Source organism: Schistocerca gregaria, chromosome 10 (genome assembly GCF_023897955.1).
Source record: "Schistocerca gregaria isolate iqSchGreg1 chromosome 10, iqSchGreg1.2, whole genome shotgun sequence".
Lineage (NCBI taxonomy): Eukaryota > Metazoa > Arthropoda > Insecta > Orthoptera > Acrididae > Schistocerca > Schistocerca gregaria.
Window position 1 is genome coordinate 211,882,598 of NC_064929.1, and position 11,108 is coordinate 211,893,705.

General features: G+C 39.9%; 1 protein-coding gene across 1 annotated transcript in view; it reads left to right on the forward strand.

Annotated features, from left to right (window-relative positions):
* The window catches only part of LOC126293370 (ubiquitin-conjugating enzyme E2 Z-like), a 35,990-nt gene extending 25,137 nt beyond the window's left edge, over positions 1-10,853 (forward strand). The window contains exons 3-5 of the mRNA XM_049986572.1: positions 2,639-2,750; positions 8,046-8,255; positions 8,459-10,853. Of these exons, the coding sequence (XP_049842529.1) occupies positions 2,639-2,750; positions 8,046-8,255; positions 8,459-8,839 (703 nt within the window). The 3' untranslated portion in view covers positions 8,840-10,853. The remainder of the gene's footprint in view (positions 1-2,638; positions 2,751-8,045; positions 8,256-8,458) is intronic.
* Positions 10,854-11,108: the final 255 nt, after the last annotated feature.

The window sequence follows — 11,108 nt, forward strand, 5'->3', positions numbered from 1 at the left end:
CTTTTTGGTGCGGAAACATGGACAGCAACTGAAGGGACCACAAAAGAACTGACACTTTTGAGACATACAAGAGGTTGCTGAGAATATTGTGGATAGACAAATGGGCCAACAAATCAATCCTTCAAGAACTCATGGTGGAGAAGAGTTTATCCTGTGTCTGTTTCCAGTTAATCGTGCAGTTCTTTGGTCACATAATTTGACAAGACGATAACTTGAAAAAGATGATCATCAAAAGCAAAGTCAAAGGGAAAAGTTTGCAGGAAAGACCATCGAGATGATGGATGGGCCAGATGGAAAAGATACACCAAACATGGTGCCAGATACTTCAAAATGCAGGAGACTGGGAAAAATGGATACAGTCTGTTAAGAGGATTGTGTGACGGTCACCAACTTTCAACGGAGTGTTGATGAGGATACTACATTTTTCATTTTATGAAGTCACTATTTTAAATTTCAGAACATTAAAGTAAGTTGCCAGTTTTACACCACATCGGAATCTTATCATGATTGGACTCAATGTTTGTGCAGTTTTTCTCAGACAGTGCTTCTCTGAATTCATCCACACCACAATGGCTATGCACACCCTTCACAAACAGGAACTGTGCATGACACAGGACAAAAAATGCCTGTGTCTGGGAATTATTAATCTTACAGTACATATAGAATGTCACCAACAGGTACAATGAAAAGGACTGCTGTACATATAAGCTTTCAGCCAAAAGGGATGAAAAGTAGAAAATACACACACACACACACACACACACACACACACACACACACACTGAGAGAGAGAGAGAGAGAGAGAGAGAGAGAGAGAGAGAGAGAGAGAGAGTGTTCCTGACTGTCCTCATGACGTCACCATCATTCCTTGTCACATCTCCCAGAATTCTATGGAGCACTGCATGTTCCCAAGAGGGTATGCACCACCTTGGAGCAACCACTGACCCAACAATTTGTGCGTGGCCGGAAATGAGTGTCAGTCTCAAATGAATTCTCTCATGATAGGCATATTTGCTTTTCATTAATTATCGAATGAAATCTGCAGATGATGAACACCATCTGTCAGCAAGGAGGCATCTAGAACGTATCTCTTTTGTGAAGTGATGGTGTGTATCTCCAAAGCTGCATTGCGGTATTGTTTCTAATTTCTCAGTACAAATCAATTCCCTTAAATCATTATATTTTGGATTTATTTGGTATATAACAGTCAATTTATGACACAGGTATGGAGATATTTGTGACAGTGTTTCCACGTACAAACCTGCCCACGAATATCTCATGCTGAGATGGGACACAGATGAGTTTTGTTTGGTTTCCTATTTGTTGACAATTTTTACATTTATACATGTGGTCTCTGTTCTTTTGTACACTTCCAAAAGAACAGACATTGCATATATAATTTTGGTGAGGGTGGCCAATGATTGATTCAATGTAGATGCACATAACACTTGAACTCTTATAGAAATCTGTGAAATTCTATGAGTAATGAGGATAATGGCTGAGGGCACTAAATCAGTAGTTTGTGTACAAGTAGAGAATTTTGGTCTGGCGGGAGGTGTGCTTGGGTAGAGTGTGCAGTTGTGGTGGCTACTGTGTCTGGATGGCAGAGTGGTCAGCACATCTGCCTCGTAAGCAGAAGACCCGGCACAAATTGTAAACTTCCCCATCAATTTAAATCATTGCCCATTTGCAACTGATGTCATTAACTCCTTGGTGTCTCGATTTTGTCATTTACCAAGATGTGTCCTACAGACTGTGGCAAGTTTGGACTGTGGACATTTCTCCAGGTGCAGTTCTGCTTTAACAATGCCCTCTTCTCTGCAATGTGATTTCTGTTATTGGATTCAGTCAAGTATTTGTTTAGTTAAGATTGAATTACTGGCTCCAAGAACTAGCTCACCTTGTGTATGGAGTGCATACTGATGTAGCAGTAAACTGGATGGATCTGCTCAGTTTAGATGGGGAGTCACATTGTCTGGTCTCCACTCAGCTGTTAGTCGCTTCTCACATGGCCCTTCATTATAGGCAGTGAAAAGTAGCAGATTTCTTCATAATTTAATTAATTTAATTTAGATCCAGACGTGTGAATAGCATTAATCTGCATAGTCACAGTTCATTGTTAATTTGTACCTCGACACACTCCACGTCTCTGAAGATTCTCTTTCTTGAATGGTTCTACAGAAAATGAGTGATCAAATGCACTAATTACAATAACTGTTGTGAAAACTGTTTTAAGTCACACAAGAAGAATATTTATTTATTGATAACCAGTTTTGGACTGCAAGCTCATTATCAAATCAGTCATAAATGCATGCCTTGGGTTACACCAGTCAAGCTAGTCGAAAATTGTCAAGTTTTCCCTTCGAAAGCTGGTGACGAGTACACGTGGTGGCTGCGTCGTCTACTATTGTGACGAATTTTCCACTTGTATGACTGGTGTAATGCAAGAGTGACATTTATGACTGTTTTAATAATAGACCAGCAGTCTGAAACCAGTAAATAAATGTTCTTTCTGTACAACATAATATGGTTTACACGATGGTTATCGTAATCACAAAAAGAGTTGCATATTCGTTCCAGCCTTGGCATGCTGGAGAAACAGAATAAACAAATGTTGTGACTCTCACTTTATTTCCAGGACATGGACTGGCCCCTGCTGGAGTCCAGCCCAGAGTTTGGCATCCGTCTTGATATCGATTCAGAGCCTTCTCAACGAGAAGCCATACCACAATGAACCAGGATTTGAGCGGGTATGTGTCTGACTTACAATATGTAGGAGACCCACTGTTAATTCAAAGTGTTCTACCTTTACCTTAGACTGATTTAGCTGGAGCTGTTACAATTCCTAATTTATTTCTTGTGTGTGTTAGAAATCTCCCTGTATTGATGGGTGCATTAGCTAGTGATGAGACAGCAAATATGTTTTAATAACTGATTGGCCAGTTGATAGTTCTTTCTTTTTTTGTCCAATCGAAAGAAGCTAGACTGTATGGCCAACTCAGTTTGATGAATGTATTCACACAGCCTCTGGGTTTGAGCGATTTCATTTACATACCTGTTCCTCCTCCTTGGTTACCAGTTAACCATGAGTAGGGTTGCTCTTCTAGAGACCAGTAACATATCTTCATTCAAGGTGTGATGAATAGCAAATATATTTTTAAAATGAGAATATTTTGAAAAGAATAGACTGTTACTCACCATGTAGTGGAAATATTGAGTTGCAGACAGGAATAAACAAAAAGGTAGGTGTGTGTGTGTGTGTGTGTGTGTGTGTGTGTGTGTGTTTCATTATTTCATCCAGGATTCTCAATTATTTGGAAATTTTTTTGGTTCTTGTTGTTTAGTGACTTATTCGCTTGATTTTTAAGCATAAACTGTCAATTGTTGCGATATTTATAGTGAGAAATATTTGTTTTCATTAATATTCTTAGAATTTATTTAATATAATTTCAGAATATCAATCATGTTTTCAGGTATGTTAAATCATACAGACTTTATCTTGAGGATCACGCCACTTAGTATTTCAGCTTTTTGAACCAGACACGGAGTTCACTATTGAGCGAGTTCTTATTCATAAACACGCATTACAAACTGAACTAAAAGCTACTTATTGACACTCAACAATAGGCAAATATCGGTACGGCAATAATAGTGACAACGAGCGATAACTCGATTGCAGTCGACGACAATTATTTAAGAACGGTAAAATGATCAAATACTTTTGCTTGGAACAGAATGTGCCGAACCCTGTGAACTGTTTCTCATCCAACTGCACTCGAAGGCTGGTTTCACTCAAAAGAATGAATAAACAGCCCAACCAATAATTAAAGCTAAAATGGACTGAAATGATTGTTTTCATTTGGTTGTTACCATCACTAACATTAGCATGGAAAAATGGACTTACTTTGAGGTAACAAGAGTCATACATGCACTGATGGGGGACGGGGAGAGAAAATAGACAAAAAGGGAGCTGTGTGTCATAAACTAAAGTTGGTAGCCATGTTTCTACATCTGGAAGGTAACGCCTATTCAAATTTTGCACGAGTTCTGTAAGAGGATGCAAATCAGGTTTGCTTTAAATAAATGTCATAACTGTTGTAAGTTTGTTACTTTTGAGGTTGGGCATGGTGAGTTCACATTATTAAAGTTTGAACAAGATCGTGTAATAGGGCTACAAGAAGCTGGATGTTCCTTCTCTGATATTGCAGAAAGATTTGGCAGGAATGTAGCCGCTCTACACGATTGCTTTTGCAGCGGTCGCGAAAGGTGTCGCACCGAGAAGACCGGCTTCAGACAGCTACACGGCAGCAGTTGGCTCCACAGTGACAAGACAGGCTGTTAAGTCAGTTACTTTGAAGACAGCTTCGAGCCAGAACCCCACAGTGTGCAGACCACTGACCCCGAACCACCATAGTCTGTAACTCGAGTGGTGTCGGACAAGAGCTCATCAGAGGGCACGGAGGAGATCTGTCACATTTTCTGATGAAAGCCAGTTCTGCTTCGGTGCCAGTGATGGCTGCGTGTCAGTTGGAAAGAGACCAGTCGAGGACTTGCAACCGACCTGTCTGCACACTAGACACACTGGACCTACACCAAGAATTAAGGTCTAGGGTGCAATTTGGTATGACAGCAGGAGTACTCTCATGGGTCCCATGCTCCCCGACTGCAGACTTGTACACCAGTCTGCCGATTTGACCTTTTGTGCCGTCATTTGTGAACAACATTTCAGGGGGGTTAAGTACCAAGATAATGTTCATCCTTATTCTACTGTTGTGATCCAGCACGCTCTACAGTGTGTCGACTTTTTGCCTCGGTCAGTTAGATTGCCAGATCTGTCTCCAGTGCAGCTTATACGGAACACTGTCGGACGAAGACTCCACTGTCATTCCCGGTCAGCATTTACCTTCCACGTATCGACTGACCAAGTGCAACAGGTGTGGAACACCGTCCGACAAACTGAAATCCGGCAACTGTACGTTGGACCTGTGGATGATTGCATTCGACATTCTGGCAGTTACAGCAGTTATTAATGTAGTGGCATGTTGCATTTGCAACTGCTTATCTTAGGCTTATGTTGACCTGTGATCTTGTAATTTTAATCACTTCAAGATGTTACCTAGATAAATGTATTCCCAAAATGTTCTTACTCTACATTATTTTTTGGTGCTGTGATTTTTCCTGTCAGTTTGTATGTGGGTGGTTGATAAGCAGTGAATAGAGAATAGTTTTTAATATCTGAAATGACATAACTTGTCTGTGCTGACTTCTTCACACACAGAGTTCTTCATTCACCCTTTAGTGTGAATAGGTATCAGTTAAGTAAGATCACTAGACTGCTCTAAGTGGGGATGAAGGGAGGGAAACGCGAAGTTCTTGAATAGCGTTGTTGCAATTGCTCACTGCAGAGCTGAGGTGACGTCTCATCTGTAGGCACATAAATAAGACAAAGAACTACCCTAGCTTCCAGGTTAATCATTGTGCTGACGCAATACAGTTTGATGGCACTGGGTAGCTGTACAGGTGTGTGCATATCTCTCTCTCTCTCTCTCGTGTGTGTGTGTGTGTGTGTGTGTGTGTGTGTGTGTGTGTGTGTGTGTGTGTGTGTTTTGTCTAGCTCCTGAAAAGGAGTCATCCAAAAGCTAGCAAATTTTCCAGTTGTGTTTGTATCCCTAACAAATTGTCTGTTATTTGTACTGTTACTCTTCAAATTATTTACGTTCCACCAAGGACTTTCCATTACCGTATTACTTGTGATTGTGTAATGTGATGATTTATTCCCAGAAGATGGAGACTCATTCCTCATTAAGTCCATTTGGTGTTTGTGAAATGGGAAGCCCTAGGAATATATTTCTTTTGATGGCAGAACACTAAATGATTGCATCTGATGTCAATGTCAGAACCAAATCTGGAGTGATAGACAGAATCAAATCTGCCTGGGTTTTGTATTATACACTAAAGTGCCAAAAAAAACTGGTATAAGCATGTAGATTCAAATGCAGAGGTACGTAAACAGGCAGAATATGGTGCTGCAGTTGCCAACGCGTGTATAAGATAACAAATGTGTAGCACAGTTGCTAGATTGGCTTCTGCTGCTACAGTGCCAGGTTATCAAGCTTTAAGTAAGTTTGAATGTGGTGTTACAGTTGACGCACAAGTGACAGCACACAGTATCTCTGAGGTAACAGTGAAGTGGGTATTTTCCTGTATGACCATTCAAGAGTGTTCCTCGAATATCAGAAATCCGGTAAATTGTCAAATCTGCAACATTGCTGCGGCTGAAAAAAAGATTGTGCAAGAATGCAGCCGACGACTATTTAAAAGAATCGCTAGATGTGACAGAAGTGCAAACCTTCCGCAAATTGTTGCAGATTTCAATGTTGAGCCATCAGCAAGGGTCAGTGTGCGAACCGTTCGATGAAACATCATCAGTATGGGCTTTCGAAGGTGAAGGCCCACACGTGCGCCCTTGATGACTGCAGGACACAAAGCTTTATGCCTCTCCTGTGCCCATCAACTCCAACATTGGAGTGTTGATGACTAGAAACATGTTGACTGGTTGGACGAATCTCATTTCAAATTGTATTTAGTGGATGGACGTGTGCCGGTATGGAGGCAACCTCATGAATCTGTGGAGCCCTGCATGTCAGCAGCGGACTGTTCAAACTGATGGAGGCTCTTCAATGGGGATGGGCATGTGCAGTTGGAGTGATATGGGATCCCTAGCAGTCTGACAGTTTACACGTACGTAAGCATCCTGACTGATCACCTGCATCCATTTGCGTCCATTGTACATTCTGACATACTTGGGCAATTCCAGCAGGACAATGCGACACCCCACATGTCCAGAATTGCTACAGAGTGGCTCCGGAAAACCTCTGAGTTCATACACCTCCACCAGACATGAACATTATTGTGCGTATGTGGGATGCCTTGCAACATGGTGTTCAGAAGAGATCTCCACCCCCTTGTACTCTTACAGAGTTATGGACAGCCCTGCAGGATTCATGGTGTCATTTGCCTCCAGCACTGTTTCAGACATTAGTCGAGTGTGTGCCACGTCGCGTTACAGTGCTTCTGTGTGCACACGGGGCCCCTACACAATATTAGGCACGTGTACGTTTCTTTGCCTCTTCAGTGTAATAAAAACAAGATTTGTGTAGACCACAGCAACCAGCGAATGGACTGCTACCTTTAGAGAGAGAAAAAGTCATGGAAGAAAGCCTTTTCTTTCTTTCCCCCCCCCCCCCCCCCCCCTCCACATTTTCATGGTGATAGTAAATCTGTATGTTTATATGGCCTACTAGGGGAAAGCTTGTGGAATTTGTTACTGAATTGGCAGTGGCTTTGAACACAGGTGGCCTGGTTGAATCAACTTCCACTCAAAATAATTCACTTGGATATGGACTCAATAGAAGATGTTTTCCTAAATTGATTCCAGCTGTAGAAATATCAAAATGACCTCGGAGTAAGTGTAAGGATTGTGTAGAATGATTCCAGTCAAGATCTGTGAAAGTGGCAAGAATGTTTCATAGGACTTATTTTTCCAAAGTGCATCAAAATTTTTCGTTATGAGGCCGATATAATTATGTAATTTTCAATTAAAAAACTACGTTTTCAGGTAGTTTCATTTCTGGTACTCACAACTTAGAATTCTATCTCCATATAGGGGAAAAAGGAGAGCGATGAGCCCAGTAGATATATAGTAATTGATATTGATGTCAGTACTCTCATAGAGGCATGCTTGATCTTATTTAGCAGCTTGGTAGAATGAGTGGAGTTACTTGTTATTTTAATTCTTGTATTCAGAAAAATTCAGTATTTTTTACACACACACACACACACACACACACACACACACACACACACACACACACACACACACACACACACCGAATATAGTGTATACAGAGAGAATTTCCTTCTTGTTGCAAAGGAAACCTTCTATGAAGTTCAAACTCTCAGTAAACATAATCAAAATAGTGTTAGCAGTTGCCAGATTCCTTATGTTGAATTACTTTAAATGGTAACTACTTGCTTGCTTGTAGGAACGATGCTCCGGTGATGCTAGTCGGTATAATGACATAATACATCATGAGACCCTGAGGGTTGCCGTCTGTGGAATGCTGGAAAATGAGACTATGCTTGCCATTCCAGAAACACTAATGGAGGTTATGGAGAAAACATTCTTGGAGTTCTACGACTATTACGAGCAGTCTATTCGACGTAAAATGCATCTTAATGGTCACTACATGCAGGTAAGCCAGACGCTGTGTATTGTCACAATAAAGAGTGTTTGTGACAGATTTAGGCACCATATAGAAATAACAAAATAGAAATTCCCTTTCCCGCCCACATTGTCCCTTTCCCACCTAGTCTTCCCATACTATTTAGTGTTTCCTAAAATTTAACTGTACATATTTCTTATTACATATTTCTTTTATTTCTTTTTTGTTTTTAGGATCCTTTTGGTGAAGAGCGAGGCATTTTTCAGTACCAAATTATACTGGCACGCATCAAGGCCCTACACACAAAATTGTCTGAAAAGTATGCCTCTACTAGCTCGAGCTCCATCCCTACACTGTTCTCGACAGCCCGAACAGCTTGCTCCGCTGGCAGCGAGACGGCCACCACTCCTGGAAACCTCAGCGATGACGATTTTCTCTTGTCTTCTCCTCCTTCTCCATCGTCGACGTCGGACGACACTTCCAGTGAGACTTCTGTCGGGGCAGAAGAGAACACGAAAGGAAACAACGGAGCTGGCGAACCCAATACATCTTCGGAGCTGGTGATGTCTGGAGATGAGGCATCGGCAGTCGGTGTCGAGAACAGTAAGAGCTGATGTGCGGGTTGGATGGGTGAATCGGGTATTGCCATTTGCCGGCTGTGAAACCTCAGTGTTGTAAACACTGGTGGAGACTTTCATGAACTTAGCGTAAATTTGTGATCGGTGTGTATGTTGAATGTCTATTGTATATTAAATTTCATAAAAAGATAACATATAAATCATACTGTTATAAAGAAAATTATATTAAAACTGACACACTTAACTTGTCTGAGGGCCCAACCCTTCCCAAGAGAATGTCTTTTCAGTGATTTTAATATTAGATATGCATTTGACATTATGTAATTTTTGTTATATACAAGTTAAAATTAGTAGATACTTTATTTTCTTCTTATGCACCAAGTTTCCTGAATGTCTCTAATGCTTCATCTGTTTGCAATTCAATGTGAATAATGTGATTTCAGTCTGTTTACTGTATTAGTTGATGACATTTCTGTTAAATGGTTAACATTTTACACTAAACTCTTGCCGGGTTTTGTAATGCCTTAAAGTGGCTAACCACTTGAGTGTTGGTGCACTATTCCTCTACTCCCCTCTCATGTCATTCCACTTAGTGGGACAATAAACTAATCGTGTGCAGGGGATGTTTATCAAAAACAGCTTATCAGACTGTATTTTAGTAGCCAATTACTATTGCCTAAGATATAATTTTATTTTTTATTCAACAATTTACTAGCATTTCCATTTGACTTTCACCCTCCTTTACTGTTCATTGAATGAAAATGTCAACTTCTGTCATCTATTTAACGGAGCAGTTTTGACTCTCATGCAAGCACTTAACTGCACAATTTGTACTGGTCAAGGAGACCAATGTGTTGAACTGAAAGTGTGGAAAATGAAAAGTTTTTGATTAAATATTTACATTTTGAGGAAATATAGTTGTAACTTTGCCGTCATCCTCAGGTAACGTAGATGAGTGATCAGGTATTACTCTTGAAGTTCTATTTACTTAATGATGTAAATATAGACTGGCACCATTAATGCTACAACATTTTCCTATCTAGTTTGGAAATGTTACCACACATATGTAGATTTTGGCTTTGAATTCTGAGGAGCAGTGAGGCTAGATACAAAATGAAATTTGGTACAAAGTTTGACGTAGTGGATGTAAAACATGTATCTTTGTCTAGTATTTGAAGTGTGATATAATGGTGCAAACATCCTAAAATATATATTCAGGGTATTTAAACATTGGCTCAATTCTTCTTTACTCTTGCTTAAAATTTTGAACTTCAAACTATGAACAAAAATTTCCACCAGGTAGTGTTTTTTTTGATAGATGTATGATAAAATATCAGTATCTTTTTCAGGATAGTAATGTAATGTTGAGTCATAAAATTGATTCCTTTGTAGCTTTTAGAAAAGACTGTTTCGATAAATAATTTGTTTGTAATTCAGATCAGTTTTTGTGATCCACGTATTTTATTTACTGAACTGAGAACAATAACTCGGACATTGCTCATATGCCGTGGCTGTTTAATGCCTGATGGTGTTCGTTGCTAAAATACAGATTTTTACTGCTAATGCAATCTTTGTGGATAAAATTTGTTTAAGGTCATATTTGAACCTGTCAGACACATTGTGTAATTTAAGTAAATTCCATTTTAGGGCACTGCATCATCACAGCAGTACATCGGCAGTTGCATATGGTGATTTTTGGGAAGAGCAGTACTGGTGTTGAGTGAGGGTTCTTTACCAGTCAGATGCATACAAAATTTCACAGTTAACAAGATTGTTTTTCTCACAAATGGACGGTCTTATAATTGCGACTGCTTGCATGTTATTCAGTGTTTAGCTTCAGATGTCGATAGAATGTGGGAAGCTTCAGTAATGATTGATGGTATTATCTGTGATTTCTGTGTCCTACTTAGGACATTACACCATTGTGAAAGATTCAAGTAATGGCTCCATTTGCACAGTTGATTTAATAATGTGGTGAACTAAATGGTGCATGCTGTTATTGGACTGTACAACTTGAGCTGTTACTTAATTCTGCCATTAAATGTTCCACCTGAAGTATTCTGTCCAGATGTGTAATTTACATTTTGGATGAGACTTTTTTATGCAAAAAAATTGAATATCACACTTGGTGGGGACAAATGTAAGTTCCCTTCCATAATAGCAATAAAGTTTCTTGTATAGTGAAATGTTAGTTTTATTAATGCTTAGAAACTGCTAATGTTAAAAGAAAGGGCATGTCACCGAGATCCAACGACAAAAGAAATCTACCTGTATTGAGGACGAGGGGAGGTGAAGATTGAGGGAA